The sequence below is a fragment of the Coffea arabica genome, chromosome 11c (genome assembly GCF_036785885.1).
Source record: "Coffea arabica cultivar ET-39 chromosome 11c, Coffea Arabica ET-39 HiFi, whole genome shotgun sequence".
NCBI classification, from domain to species: Eukaryota; Viridiplantae; Streptophyta; class Magnoliopsida; order Gentianales; family Rubiaceae; genus Coffea; species Coffea arabica.
The window spans coordinates 36,636,651-36,651,777 of NC_092330.1; the positions used below are offsets into that span (position 1 = coordinate 36,636,651).

Here is a 15,127-nt window from a genome sequence, read left to right on the forward strand (position 1 = left end):
TAAGCAGCAAAATGTAACTTTGTTGATCCCTAAGAAGCATAAAATCTACTTTTTCTAAAACGTAAAAGGGTAGACAACTCAAGGCGACAAAGTCATAAGAAGGAAATTCTATAACATAAATCTTAGCGAAACAAAAAATAACAGCAAAACTGGTTTAAAAAAAAAAAAAAAGAATTTCTCTTCAGCCCATTTTGAGCGAATTCATAAGTAGCAATGCTTTTCAGATACTTTCAAGTAATAACATGCTTAGATTTCGGGAAATATGTCACATTTATATCCACATCATTTATTGATATATAATAGTGTAAGAAAACAGTGAAAAAATGATTATGAACGACTTATGATGGCATAGGAAAATCCATGTGAGAATTGCATATGCCATATAGTCTAACAGTAAACTCATAAATTAAGTCTATTTAAGTATTTTCAAGCATTTAGGGCATGACCAAAAAAAAAAACTATGAATAAAATTGCACAAATATTATTGTACCCATGCATCAAACACTTTGACGTATCCACGTCAAGCGAATCAATAGTGACAAATTGATTCACATGTCGAAGAAAGTGTTGGTGTAACCAAATATCAACTAAAAATCGCAAAGATATGAACACAGTAAAATATGAATCACCATTCACCAATCTTCTTTGAATCTTCAACACTTACGCTGTACACTGACAGAAAATGAAAGGAACCATCCAATGATTTTGGACCAAATTGCCAAACTTGTATCGCTCCCTCAATCTCGCTGAATAACCAACATCGCGGGGCAACGACTTGACTCAAGAGTGAAGAAATTTTTGCTTTCATTAACTTCAGTCTCCACAAACGACATCCCAAGTAGACTCCAAGTCCCCCGAGATGGTAATCCGGTTAGGTAATACAAGGCAACAAAGTCAAGCAAATGTTTCTAAAAGAAGACTAAGATGGATGCATTTAACTTAAATTCCTGATGTCCAGAGATAAAAAATGTTCCAGATGGGACCCAAAATTAATTAGGATTTAGAAACTACCAATCAATTTTCTCACAGGACTAGCGTGGAGCCAGGGGGCAGGACCTAGGCCAAAATTCCAAGATTCATGATGTATATCATATTTACCTTCTATATTATTATTGCATGTACAAATACTTATTATATGCTTGTTTTCAAATGTCTGTCAAGCCTTGGATTTATTTTCAGTACGCTTTTGGTATACTAGTATAGAGTATAAATATGTCTCTTTCTAATCCAAAAGTAAAACTCGTGATGGACTTTCAAGTGCAATCAACAAAATTCAACAATCAAAAAAAAAAGTTAAGATTTAACCAAATATGGAAAAATTGACAAAATTATCAATATTATGAATGGTGTATACAGCACTAATACTCCTAATTACTTCTCTCTCTTTTTTTTGGCCATGACAAAAAATTCTAATAATACACTATTAGAATAGTTTGATTTGTAGTTAGATATATGAACAAATTTTCAATTTTCTTTGGAGTTGGATGACCTGAGCTTTCACATAAGCAAAATTTAGCCGTCTGCACAAATATCATTTGCAAGCCCTACATTATTATTTTTCATGTTATGTGAGTTGATTTGTTAGTATATTAATGAAATTCCTCCATATTAAGTTAGGTGCCCCGTTTTGTAAAACTGAAAAGATGTATGTACTATGAAGTTGAAGTCTTTGTGTTATTTGTGTTATTTCTATTAATAATGAAGTGTAAATGAATCATCACATATAAAATCTTATGATTTTGACGGTTCATTTTTGACAAACGAAAATTTTCATTGGTTGAGATAATTGAGTTTTTAAAAAAAAAATTTTTACTATTTTTGTGCAAAATCTATAAAGCACAAATGACAAAAACTCCATTGCCCTAAAACACCTTCTTTTGGTTTCAGATAGCAATGTTTTTGACGATTTAGAAATTGAATTAGATTGTGAGTAGTCAAGAATTTCAAATTAAAATAAAAATTCAAAATGAAATGGAAAGAGACAAATTAGATTGGAGAGTTACATTTTGCTTGTACCTTCATTGGTTGATTTTCTTAGTCATCAATCAGTAAAAAGAAGGAGAATTCAAACAAACCCTATCAACCCTTGTAATTTTGATGATGAAATAATTGAATGAAGGAATTTTTGTGAATTAAATTATTCTTCTACTATTAAAGAATGACTACTGCTTCTAAAAGGTAGTAAGAAATGCAGAGTGGACAGTAGGAAAAGAAATTACTTCTATTGGTTGGTCAAATAAGTATGAGCTTAGTTATAATTAGTATTAGTCTGCCACACAACCTTCAAGAAAATTTCAGAGTTTGGTGCATGTGCTGACTACAAAGCATATGAAAACCAATGTACCTACATAAATAAAGCATTGAAAGCTAAGATTTTAGTTTGCTTCTTCCTTCTCTACAAATTCAAACATTTTGAGAGCATTACTTCTCTTTCATTTTTGTCTTCTTATTCTGCAAATTCAATTGGCTGCACCACAAAAAGTTATTCAAACATAAGCTGCAATAAGAGTGAGGCAAAATCTCTTCTCCAGTTCAAGGAAAGCATAGTAGATAAATCTAGTAGTTTGTCATCTTGGTCTGGAGAAGACCGTTGTTTGTGGGAAGGAATTGGTTGTGGTAAGAGTAACGATCATGTTTTCAATCTTGATCTCAAAAACCAATTTCCATATCCAGGTATTTTTATGAAGTAATCAATGCTAAAAATTACAGCACAACCTGCTAGAATTATCAATTGGGATATGGTAAGCCTGAGTTAATTAGGCAAATTATCAAGACATGAAAAGTTTACAAGTAGGCTTATCAATCCATTTTCTACTTCATGTAAAACCATACAGGGGTTATGTAGATATTTGAAATGTTAAAGGAATTATGTGGCGATATGCAAAATTACAGTAGAGTTATTAGTATTTACCCAATTTTTTCAACCCATTGCTTCTACATTCATCATATGCTACTTGGAACTCTCGATGTCAGTCAACTGGCTTATTTTCTAAGTCTTAACCATCGTACACGAAGGAGCATATCCTGATACATAATGCTTTCCCTTATGGTTCACTATCGACGGGTCGAGCCCAAGAAAATCAAGTCTTTTATTGAAACGATGAGAATCACTAGTAATCTGGAGCTTCTCAAGAAGAAAACAAATTCTGAACTAGTCAAAATTAGAGTGGTGGACCAAGTCAGCACGAAATTGAAAGAGAAATGGTTGAGAAATTGAGTGAAAATACTCGTTCAGTCAGATGATTAATAAAATAGATGTAGTTCTAGGTTAGTTACTCTCAAGGACATTTATGCTCTCTGTTTTTTTTTTTTTTTCCCAATCAAAATTTGCTACTTAATCTGCACCCAAAAAAAAAAGGAACATTTTGTACGAGAATTTCCCTTGCAATAAAATAGTTAAAAAAAAACTCATATTTATGCACGCACCTTTTTCTTAATCAAGCAATTGAATAGCCCTTTTTACAATTTTCCTTAATTAACAAGAATCAATCAAAAAAGTTTCAATTCTCCACAGTCCCCAAGAACTGATAGTTGGAATGACCTGCCCTGCGCATGTTGGAGACTTTGTCAAGGTCTCCTAGAATGCATGCTCATTGAAGATTCAGTTGACGTCCACAAGCACTTCAAGTAGAGGAAATCCACAGGTCAAGCATGATGAAGACCTCAGTATAGATCAAGCGGTATCATATTCTATATTAGCCACCAGATTTCACATGAAACCATCGTAAAACAATATTTCCATAAACACCTAATTTACTTTATCAACATGAGAAAAGCAATGGGAAATCTCCATGTTGCGACTTTACTTTCCTTTCATTTTTGGCTTCTCATTGTGCAATTTCAGCTTTGTCATACACAAAAAATCTACTCAAACACAAGCTGCATTGAGAGTGAGCGAAAAGCTCTTCTCAAGTTTAGGGAAAGCCTAATAGATGAATCACACCGTCTGTCTTCCTGGTCTGGAGAAGACTGTTGTTCATGGGAAGGAATTGGTTGTAGCAAGAGTAATGGCCATGTTGTCAAGCTTGACCTCCATAACCAATTTCCATTCGATCCTTCCAGGTACTTTTATGATGTAATCTACGCTAACAGTTACAGCACAACCTGCTTGGGAGGTGAGATAAGTCCATCTTTACTCGAGTTGGAGCATTTGCAATACTTGGACCTTAGCATGAACAACTTCTCAGGCATTCCAATCCCAACATTCTTGGGATCCTTAAGGAATTTGAGATATCTCGACCTGTCTAGTGCAGGTTTTGAAGGAATGGTTCCTGATGATCTAGGAAACCTCTCAAGGTTAAAGTACCTCCATCTTGGAGATGCACCTCAAGGCTGGAGTTTTGGCTCAGACTTCACATTGACTGCAAAAGATCTTTGGTGGATAGCTAAGCTTTCTTCTCTAGAAAGCTTAGACTTGTCTGGCGTACAGATTGTGAACAAAGGAGATTGGTTGCATGCTGTTAACATGCTCCCATCTTTGTTATCATTAACTTTGGCAGGTTGTGATCTTAAAACTATTCCTCCTGTTTCACACATTAATTTCACTTCTCTTACTTCCCTTGACCTCAAAGGGAATGGCTTTAGTTCTCCAATTCCTCTCTGGTTCTCTAATGTGACTTCACTCATGAATCTTCACCTTGAAGGTAACTACTTCTTTGGTCCAATTCCTGACTCCCTTTTGCACCTGAACTCTCTTACTTTGCTTCATCTTTCCTCCAATAGCTTCAGAACTTCATTACCAGATTCATTGTGTAATTTGAGTAGCCTGGCTTATGTCGATTTGAGTTTTAATCACTTTCAGGGATCACTTCCAGTTTGCCTGGGGAAACTATCTTCTCTTACTATACTCCATGTTCATTCTAATGAGTTTTCTGGTACCATTCCTACAAGTCTTGGGCAGCTTACTAACCTGCAAAGCTTACGTCTTGCAGACAATCCATTTACTGGTATGCTGTCTGATTTCCACTTTGCCAATCTTAGGGAACTCAACTTTCTGGATATTACTTCAACCTTATTGAGTTGGAATGTAAGCTCCATGTGGATTCCTCCATTTCAACTACAATATATTCACATGGGTTCCACCAAAGTGGGGCCTCGATTTCCTTCATGGCTTCAAACACAAAGGGAGGTTAATACATTGGTCATGTCAAACGCAAGCATCTCAGACACCATCCCTGATTGGTTTGAAAATGTGTATTCGCAGATTCATTACTTGGATCTTAGCTCCAACAACATAACAGGCAAGCCACCAGTGTTCAAAGAGATTAACACGTTTGACCGACTCATTATTTTTTATTCCAACAAATTTGAGGGCTCCTTGGTATCATTTCCACCAAATGCTGTTGCACTTGATGCTTCAAGAAATTTGCTAACGGGAAATATTCCTCCTCTAGATAGGAAGTCGGAAGTTCCACAGGTATTGAGATTTCTCCATCTCAATGACAACCAATTGACTGGGGGCATCCCTGATTATATATGCAACATACAGACTTTGTTCAGCATAGATCTCTCCAACAATCAGTTAACAGGAAGAGTCCCTCTATGCCTAGGGAAGCTGCAGCAGTTGAAGACACTGAACTTGAGAAACAACAGTCTGTCTGGTCATATCCCAAGTTCATTAGGTAACATGGAACCTCTGATATATTTACTCTTGAGCAAAAATAAGTTCCACGGGGAGCTCTCTTGGAAAATGCAGAATATGAAAAATCTACAAGTTCTTGATCTTGGTGAAAATGATCTGTCAGGCATTTTACCTGACTGGATTGGCAATGAGTTATCAAATCTGAGAATTCTCAGACTTCAATCCAATAACCTTGAAGGTAATATTTCAATGCAATTCTGCCACCTTCAAAATCTTCAAGTACTAAACTTGGCTCACAACAAACTGGAAGGAAAAATCCCTTCCTGTTTTGGTAACTTGAGTGCAATGGTGTCTACTGACTCAGACATTATTCCATTGGCATTTGATCTATCTCGCCGCCATCCTCAAAAGCTTTCAAACATTATGAAAGGAAGAGAGCTCGAGTATTCCTCAAACATTCCCTATCTAAGATCCATGGAGCTTTCAGGAAATAATTTAGTTGGAGAGGTCCCTGAAGAACTAATGGATCTTGTTGGGTTGCAAAGTTTGGCTTTGTCCAATAATCATCTAAGTGGAAGAATCCCAGACAAAATTGGCAATTTGAAACAACTAGAGTCTCTTGATTTATCAAGAAATGAACTTTCTGGTTCAATCCCTCTAAGTTTGTCCACTATAGACACTCTGAGTTACCTAAATCTATCATTTAATAATCTCTCAGGGCGAATACCAACTGGAAATCAGCTCCAAACCTTGAATGATCCATCTAGTTTTGAAGGCAACAGTGGACTTTGTGGTAAACCACTCTTGAAAACTTGCCCTGACGACAAATCACCTGATGGGAATAAGTCTAGTGGTGGACATGAAGCTGGCGAAGAGTCTTATTTCTCATGGTTCTTTGCTGGGATTGGACCTGGTTTTGCAGTTGGATTCTCTGCAGTTTGTGGCATCCTCACTTTCAAGAAATCGTGGAGATATGCTTATTTTCAATTCATGGAAAATGTCTACAACACATTGTGGCTGGCAATTGCATTGAAGATTTCAAAGCTTCAAAGGAAGTTCAGTAGGTGTATTTAGGCCAATCAGAAAATTTTCCTAGTTTTAACTCCTCTCTCTCTCTCTCTCTCTCTCTCTCTCTCTCATTGTATTCCATGCTGAGATATTCCTTTCTATTTATAAAAATGGGAAAATATCTAAGAGGAGCTATTAGATTGCTCAGTAGATGTCACTTTAAGCCAGATTACACAAGTATCCTCACCAGACAAGGCAACTAAGCAAACAACTTAATATGGTGCTACATGTGTTGTGGAGTTCTTTAGGTTACCACATAATAGTTTCAAACATTCTAGACAAAGCCATTGCAGTTTCTTAGTCTGAATGGAACATATGTTGTTTTTCCGGATAACCAACATTTGCCTAATGTTTAAGTGCTACTTATTGAAGTCCTTAATCAAGGCTTCACTCAGACAATAGTTATTACATTGTCCGTCTTTATTAATATTCCTTCCGACAATTTGACCTCGATTTGAGCCTTTAAGAGAAGTTGTTCTAGAAACCTTTCGAAATTTGGCAAAACAAAGCATAGTATGCTTGAATGTGTCTTATAGTTGTTATTCATCATAGGAAAAGGCATAAGAAAAGAACATTTCCAACCCCATTTCCAAGGATAGAGCTAGCTCAATGGTCAGTAGTTACTGTGAAACGGAACAATTCATTGGATGTAGTCTTAGGGAATAAATAGATAGATTATTATTTATGAATGTTCTTAAGCAATGTAGATGAAGAACAGCTACTGAAGTTTTCAAGAACTTTTATTAATGCAATTCCGTAAAGTTCTACAATATCCTCATTTTTTTAAGCCAAATATTTGGTACTCATTTTATTGTTATATAATCTAGTTTCCTTGCACTGCAAAATCTATCTTAAGCCATGACTATTTTCAAGATTTAGACGCTGAATGATACTTCAAGACCTAATGAAATGCACCAAATGAACGAATACTGAAAGAGAAACAACATGGAGACACAGGCTGCAATGCTATATGCAGGGCATTCATTAGTATTAAGAAAAAACCATGTTGAGTTTTTACCTTGATTTTCTCCTTTCTATTTCTCATTTTTTTCCCCTGTTTATTTCTTACTAGACAGCCATGAGAGGATAAGAATCAATACCTTACTCTACACTCAAAATGCCAGTAAGCATATGCATAGACCAGGTTGTATCCATGAGTTGAAAAAATTGCAGAATAGATTTCATCAAGTGCATTTTCTACCACAAATACATTGCAGTGATTTGGAAGCTTCGCACGCAATTATATCAAACACATTGCTATCCCAAGTTTATGAGAAAACCATTCTTGTATCTTCAGGGATCTCACAGCTTTCCATATGTTACACATCTTTACGTTTAGGGAGCAAATTGGTAATACTGAATTTCACAGCAGAATGATACAGGGTGGATTTCTTTCATTTTTATTATGCCCAACACATCACAAGAAAGATAACAATTGAGTTGTGGTAATGTAAGGCCATAACTGTAATATAGATATGTGGACCATTTTTGAGTCAAGTGTTCTTATCTTTTCCTCGATGCTGACCTGAACCAAGGTATCCAAATTGACGTTCTCTTCTGGTATAACTTGTAAACTTCAGCCCTGTAATCATGCTTTAAATGTTCGATTCTCCGCATGTTCATACGAACAAGCTAAACAGAATCTATTAGAGTGCGCCACCAAACGTCCAGCCATAACCCAGGTTCCTTGCGAAGATGAATAGTCTCCACCACAACTGCTCCCAATATGGTTGGGATGTTGCGAGTATTGCCACAAACTTTCAAGTATGAGCACCACTCCTTTGCCAAGCTCTTTTAGTTTGTTATTTCTACTCACAAAATCACGGAGTTGTTTGTTGGCATGATAAGCAAAGATTTCACCAGCCAAACATACGGCTATTGCAGCTGAGTCGCATATATTAAGTTGCTCTCTCTTTGATTTGACCGCACACCAAAAGGACCTGGCAGACAAACAAGATGAGAAGCAAAACAACATTTAGTGGAGAGAATTAAGCAGAATGAGCAAGTGATTAATTAGTCCCGTGACAGATGGATGAAACATCAATAGAGCCTGTATTAAAGCTTTACACCTATATCACTTTAGGAGATCTGAGGCCAAACCACACTATGGTGCCTCAGATTGTGAAAAAGCTTTGGCCATTGTGATCTAAACAAGGCAACTAGTACCATGTTCAACTGACCAGATGAAGCCACAAGTAATTTAACATTCTCGATTTGTCATTCTGAAGGATCTATTTTCTGTACATTATGACAGAATAGGTATACAAGCACTTAGTCTAAATGTGCAAGAATAATTCATTGCTTGCAAAACCTTTTTGATGATGTGCCAATTTAGTTCAATACCTCACAGAGCTTGTCAAAAAATTAATTGCAACTACATGTGAATTGTTTGAAGTGATGCTAACTATATATTTAAACCAGAACTGCTTCCAGATTTCCACAAATCCAACTATATGTTTAAACCCGAGCTGCTTCCAGATTTCCACAAATCCAAGCCTTCGCAATCCATGACATAAATCAAGTTCTCAAAAGCTATAACAATTGAAAAAGTAAAAAGCTCAAAAGTAATATTGACATTATAGACCTGTATATCCTAAGAACTTCTTAGTCAATGCTAGTGAAGGCTCATGATCTATAAGGTCCTCATATCTACAATCTTACAAGCCACACTTGACCATTCCTAGTTCAAAAGAATTTAAACTTGTGGAACTTATGAGCAAAACTTCCCCAGGATATGGTTGACAAACTGATCAAAAGCTCACCACCAAGAAATTAGATGTTCCAATCCTTTACCTTAGGTATGCATAGAAGTCCATTGAAACATTGCTGGAGTGGCAAAATGACAAGCATCACTTAACCTCTCAGTCCTGCATCTTTTACCATTTTTAAAGATAACAAACTAGTACAAACAACAGAAAGAATTCAAAAATAGCTCAGAAGGGGAAAAGCACCTGTTGAGATAGGTATATGGCAAAGAAAAAATCCACAACCAGTGTTTGTCATACTGCATGCTGCAATCCATAACCAGTGTTTGTCATACTGCACGCTGCAGCTGATTAAATCTCCTGTCCTCTCTAAGACCCAATTGCCAATTTTCGTGGCATAAGTAGCTGTCAGAGAAGCTATTACTCCAAACCCATGTCAAAAGTATCACAATTCTTGATCTCCAAATATTAAACTCGTAATCGTCTGTTAATGGATGAGTTGTTTTGCAGCGCACTGACAAAACTGGTATCCCTGACCAGTGCATATCCAACATCTGCAAACAAAGAAACAAAACATCATAATCCCTCCTAAAATGTCATTACATTTTGAGTCTCGCAACAAATTCAGAACTGAGGATTGGAAACTTTGATCAGAAAAACTCAACCAGATGGGATAAAAGTAAAGTTTTCCTGATGCTTAGACTGCACGAGGCCAAAAAGCCAGAAAAGAACATTAACATTAAGGAAAAAGAGAATGTTGGCCAGGAGAAAAGGGTGGTCAAAGCACAACTTCCCTAGAGAGCATAAGGTACTAAAATAATCATTGTGCTAGTGAATGAGGAAAATTAGGTACAAGAATACTGAGGGAAAGGGAAAAAGAATTTCTGTTAGTGCATTCGAGGTTATTGTGGCTGCAATTACTACTACCGGCTATGGCATAGTCTAGTCTTGCCTGCCAATAACTCCCATAAGGGACCCTATTAATTTTGTTGGATGAACTTTTCTGCAGAAAACTGGATCCTGAAGGATGGTGAAGGTAAAGCCGTAAAAGTCCCCACTGCAGACACCCACACCAATATTTCTATTGATTTGTTATCATTTATTCTCTGATTGTTTGTTTCTTAGGCAAAACTGAAAAGGTAGGTAGCCGTGCAACCTGTCCTAACCATAGAATATTTTGCTCCTCTCTTAAATTCTTTCAGATAATTACTAATATTATCATTTTGAGAGATTCACACATGCGCCAGAGCTGAAAATCAAGGTTCTAGTTGAAGTGGCTTTGATGACATTAACCTGAGCTTCTGTTCAAAGTTTCTAATTGTATACAGGATTTGATCTTCAAAAACTGAACTCTACGAGTTGATGTTTTCCCTGATGAACTAACTATACTGAGCAAACCATTTCTAAATTCCAACTTTTCATACAACCATCCCCAAAGAACCATGATACAATTGAAACTTCATTACCAAACTATCTGGCTACACCAAGAATGCACATCACTGGTACCATGTTCATGAGAAACCATTAGCATATGTGCTGTTTCTGTGGTTTGAGCCATACACCTATCGAATAGAATGAGAAGTCCCAATAATGAAATTTCGAGTAAAGGGACAGAGAGAGGATATCTCACTTCTATTAATCCCAAAAGATACAAGAAAGATCCCTAATTGACAATACTTATCCAAAGCATAATTCTAAAACACATTACATGTACCATTCTTGAGTCAAGTGTTCTTTGATTTTCCTATCAACGGTGACCTGAACCAAGGTATCCACACTGAAGTTGTCTTCTGGTACAATTGGTATGCTTCAGCCCTGTAATCTTGCTTCAACATCCTCTTCTCCACAAGCACAGTTACATAAGCTAAACACAGGCTATTGATGAGTGAACCAACAAAAGTCCAGCCATAACCCAGGTTCCATGCAAGAATGACTAGTCCCCACCACCACAACTGCTCCCCAAAATAGTTTGGATGTCTTGAGTATTGCCACAGCCCTTTGTCAAGGTTGGGAACAACTGGCTTGCCAAGCTCTTTTAGCTTCTTATTTCTACTCACAAAATCATGAAGTTGTGTATCGGCAAAATAAGCAATTGCAATTCCAGACAAACATATTGCTATTCCAACAAAGTCCAAGATATCTAGTTGCTTGTTCTCTAAATGGATCACATACATAGGCATGCATATTCCCATGAGAAAGACCTGCCAAAAAAGTGGAAAAGGCATTAGGAGCAAATCATCACTTAATTGTGCAGGGTACAGGCCCAATATGGGGACTGACTACGCCAAAGTAAATCTTATTCTGAGAGATTTCCCAAATAAATTAGCATCCTGCTACAGTAGAATAAAATGCATCATAGAAATTTAAAATAATGCAGCGAGATGTTATATGCATAAAAGAGTTAAATCTATGTCGCTATGATAGATCTGGGTCTAGCAATTTCGAGACTTTGTGCAAAAGTTTGGATTGTTGTCATTAATCATTAACGCTTAAACCTTCCAAATGAAGCCATGCAAACTGTTCACGCCGATCAATTGCTTATTTTTCATAAAATAAGTAATTATTGTTGAGATGTACAAATTGTTTAGTATCCTACGAAACTCACTTAAAAAAAGAGATACTGTACATTCCTAGTAAGTTAAGAACGATTTGCTGCAGTGTAGACAACATGCGCAATCTTCTAGTGATCCAACACGTGAACAATAGATGTTATAGCATACAAATTTCTTCCATTTCATAAAATACTCAGTTAAAAATGCTGTGACTTCCTCTGAACCGTTTAAAATGATACTGTTTGTGTATTCCTTTATCAATCTAAATTCAGTTATGATGGGCCACAGATCATTCTATAAGAAAACAACTTCAAAGGGTATAATCATAATTATAGACTTGTCAAAATCTTAAATAAAAACCAACTAAGCACAAGCTCTAAACAAGTCAATGCTAATAAAGCCTGATCTGTAGTTTCCTTGTGTCCATCACATCCTTTGAGCTCCATTTAACTAATCCTGGAATTAAAAACATCTTCATTTATCTACCTTGTGAAGAAAAACGCCTAAAATATGACTGACAAACCAATCTAAGCTCAGCACCAAAAACTTCATTATTCAATAAAGCTCATGTCTTTATCATAATTATGTCAAAAATTTCGTTGAAACAAGTTATAGAGAGGTTGCACCACATAAACATCATTCAATTCTGTCCTACTATTTCCATCAATTTTAAAGCTAACAAAAAGCAATGAGTACAAGAAAAGCTAATTCTACTAATTTTATACATTTAACTCAAAAGGGCTCTTACCAAACTCCTAAAAGATCACACACACACAAAAAAAAAAAGAATCATTCTAAGGAGATAAACCATTACCTGTTGGGACAAGTAAACAGCAAAGAAAGAAACCCACCACCAGCATTTGCCATACTGATGCTTCATATCTGTAAACCTCCAATCCTCTCTAACACCCCATTGCCAATTTTCGCGGCGAAAGTAGTTATGACTGAGCCTAATACTCCAGACCCACGTCAAACATGTTACAATTCTTGATCTCCAAACATTGTACTTATTCTCTACTGCCAATGGATGGTTTGCATAGTAGTGCACCAATAAAACAGGTATCACCGTCCAATACGGATCAATCATCTACAAAACAACAAAAGCGAAGAAAACTATCACAGTCCCTCCATGTAAAACATTCATATTCTGTGAATCTTGCAAGAATTTTGAGCTAAATCAAAACTTCCATAAACAGTAAAAAGAAAAAAGAAAAAAAAAAGTCAACTCCAATGAAAGAAAATGGGCCAAACAAAAATTTACCCAATGGCTAGATTGGATGAGGCCAATGAGCCAAAAGAGAACATTGACATTGAAGAAAAAGAAGATGTTGGCTAGCAGGATAGGGTGGTTATAGCACCATTTCCATACAGGGGAAAGCAAATTGGGATCATCATCCTGGTAGTGGTAGAGGAAAGTGAGGTAGAAGAGGATGGTGGGCAGGGGAACTAGAAATGCTAGGACTGCATTCTTGAGGTTGCTGTGACTAGTATTGCTACCACCCATAGTATTTTACTATTTTTGGGTTGGTATTGGCGGCCTAGGACTCTGGATTTTGGAGTCTGGGAGGCCCTTTTTATATAACTTCGGCTGTGGAGTGTGGAGAGTCAACCTAGCTGCAGAAAATTGTTGGATTCCTTTGATTGATGGGTAGTGTAGCTAAAGGTCTCACCGCAGACGGCGGTGCAAATCTTGCTTTTGGAAAAGTGATTATCCAAATGATTTGCTCACCGTTCTTTAATTGCAATTAATTTTTTTTTCATGAAAAGGAAAAGATAGGCAATTTTTCAGAGTTGGCGAATGGGGATGAGGCGCTACCAAAATTTGGCCAAATTTTTAAATGTTGTAAAGCGTCTGGATGTGATTTAATAGTGCATAAGCAAACATGGTGTATGCAGGGGTGGCAAACAAATCCAGCTGCCCACAGTCAAATTGGGTTAAAGCTCCACTCAATCCAAATAAGTTCGAGCTGCTCGAGTACAGTTATCGAATTAAACTCGAGCCAATATATATATATATATATATATATATATATATATATATATATATATATATATATATATATATATATTAAATTATCTATATATATATTTATATATATATTATTCTTAAGAAATATTAAATTATCTAACAACTTACATGCCTCACCACTTGAACTCATAAACTCAAGTATGACCTCGATCTCAATTTGCTTCTCCAACGAGTTCGAACTCAAATTTAAACTCAAATTGAGTATGTTTTACACGAGTCAAGCTCGATTTTGAAAGCGAACATTCATCAGACTAGAGCTTAGATAATACAGTTTGAGTTCAATTCAATTTATTGCCACCTCTAGTATTAAGGTTCACAAATATTGTTGGTAATTTACTACATATGTGTTACGTGGATTCAAGATTTTAGGATTAATTGTCAATGTCAATTTGAGACTACATTACTCCCGGATCCACCTGATGATTCAAAAGCCATTCCTTTGTGCAGATCTTATGGGGATAGCCCAAAGTAGGGTAGCCTTGTTTGCCCTTTGAGTTTTGTAAAAAATTTTCTTGACACATTTTTTAATTACTTATTTAACTCACATATATCACATCATTAAATTATATTTCTTTACAAAAACTTAAAAATTTGCAATCCAAACAAGATAATTCTTTAACTTCCGCCATTGTTTATGATGTATACTCTTCCGAGTCTCTTTCTGTGTTATTGAGATTGTCTATAGAAGTATTTTAGTAAAAGATGAAGAGTTTCAACACGAGTAAGATAAGACAAAATGAAGTGTCCAAATAGCCTAGATCTCTCAAGTTTAAATGATGTGTTCAATGTCCAATGTATAAGTAAGATCTCTCAAGAGTTCTCGAGTACTAGATAAGTTTTCATATTGGATTAACTACAATAAATCATGATTGGTTGAGTTTTGTGTTGGTAATAGTAGAAATACCCATTTACTGGATATATTTCAGTAGTTTTACCACTTAAACAAGAAACTTAACAAGTTTTTTGGAAAAATAAATATATAAAATGAATCCAATGTGACAATTCAAGCTCAATTTTAAGACCTTTAATCGAAAATGTCATGACAATTATCACTCTTTTTCAATTAGATCCCTTAAGTCTCAAGGTGAATTTGGAATCTATCTTTTTCTTTTTTTTGGAAGGGGGTGGAAGAAAATTTTCATTTGAAAATTATAAAAGTCTCACTTATTATTACTTGCATTTGGAGATTTTT

General features: G+C 35.9%; 2 protein-coding genes across 5 annotated transcripts; one reads left to right on the forward strand and one right to left on the reverse strand.

Moving 5' to 3' along the window:
* Window positions 1-3,454: 3,454 nt before the first annotated feature.
* LOC113716139 (receptor-like protein EIX1) lies at window positions 3,455-6,799 on the forward strand. 2 transcript variants are annotated; one of them, XM_072069932.1, is made up of 2 exons: window positions 3,455-5,819; window positions 6,300-6,799. In XM_072069932.1, the coding sequence occupies exons 1-2, from the start codon at window positions 3,767-3,769 to the stop codon at window positions 6,653-6,655; spliced, it is 2,409 nt and encodes an 802-aa protein (XP_071926033.1). In that variant the 5' UTR covers window positions 3,455-3,766; the 3' UTR covers window positions 6,656-6,799. The 2 variants fall into 2 exon arrangements, with proteins under 2 accessions (XP_071926033.1, XP_071926032.1); XM_072069931.1 differs by having other exon boundaries at window positions 3,459-5,416; window positions 5,489-6,799.
* Window positions 6,800-7,807: 1,008 nt separating this feature from the next.
* LOC113716986 (uncharacterized protein C594.04c) lies at window positions 7,808-13,644 on the reverse strand. Of its 3 annotated transcripts, XR_003454265.2 has the most exons (6): window positions 13,168-13,644; window positions 12,721-12,993; window positions 11,069-11,555; window positions 9,601-9,908; window positions 9,443-9,516; window positions 7,808-8,589 (listed from the first exon to the last, which is right to left on the reverse strand). XR_003454265.2 is itself a non-coding variant. In XM_027241592.2 (3 exons), the coding sequence occupies exons 1-3, from the start codon at window positions 13,408-13,410 to the stop codon at window positions 11,079-11,081; spliced, it is 993 nt and encodes a 330-aa protein (XP_027097393.1). In that variant the 5' UTR covers window positions 13,411-13,636; the 3' UTR covers window positions 10,755-11,078. The 3 variants fall into 3 exon arrangements, 1 of the variants encoding a protein (XP_027097393.1); XR_003454266.2 differs by lacking the exon at window positions 9,443-9,516; XM_027241592.2 differs by lacking the exons at window positions 7,808-8,589; window positions 9,443-9,516; window positions 9,601-9,908 and having other exon boundaries at window positions 10,755-11,555; window positions 13,168-13,636.
* Between the last annotated feature and the right edge of the window lie 1,483 nt (window positions 13,645-15,127).

Coding starts and splice junctions, on each gene's coding strand:
- LOC113716139 (XM_072069931.1), top strand. CDS start 3,767: ATGAGAAAAGCAATGGGAAATCTCCATGTTGCGACTTTACTTTCCTTT. Junction 5,417..5,488: donor GGAAGTCGGAAGTTCCACAG/GTATTGAGATTT, acceptor TGCAACATACAG/ACTTTGTTCAGCATAGATCT.
- LOC113716986 (XM_027241592.2), bottom strand. CDS start 13,410: ATGGGTGGTAGCAATACTAGTCACAGCAACCTCAAGAATGCAGTCCTA. Junction 12,994..13,167: donor TCATCCAATCTAGCCATTGG/GTAAATTTTTGT, acceptor GTTGTTTTGTAG/ATGATTGATCCGTATTGGAC. Junction 11,556..12,720: donor CTGTTTACTTGTCCCAACAG/GTAATGGTTTAT, acceptor CTTTTTTGGCAG/GTCTTTCTCATGGGAATATG.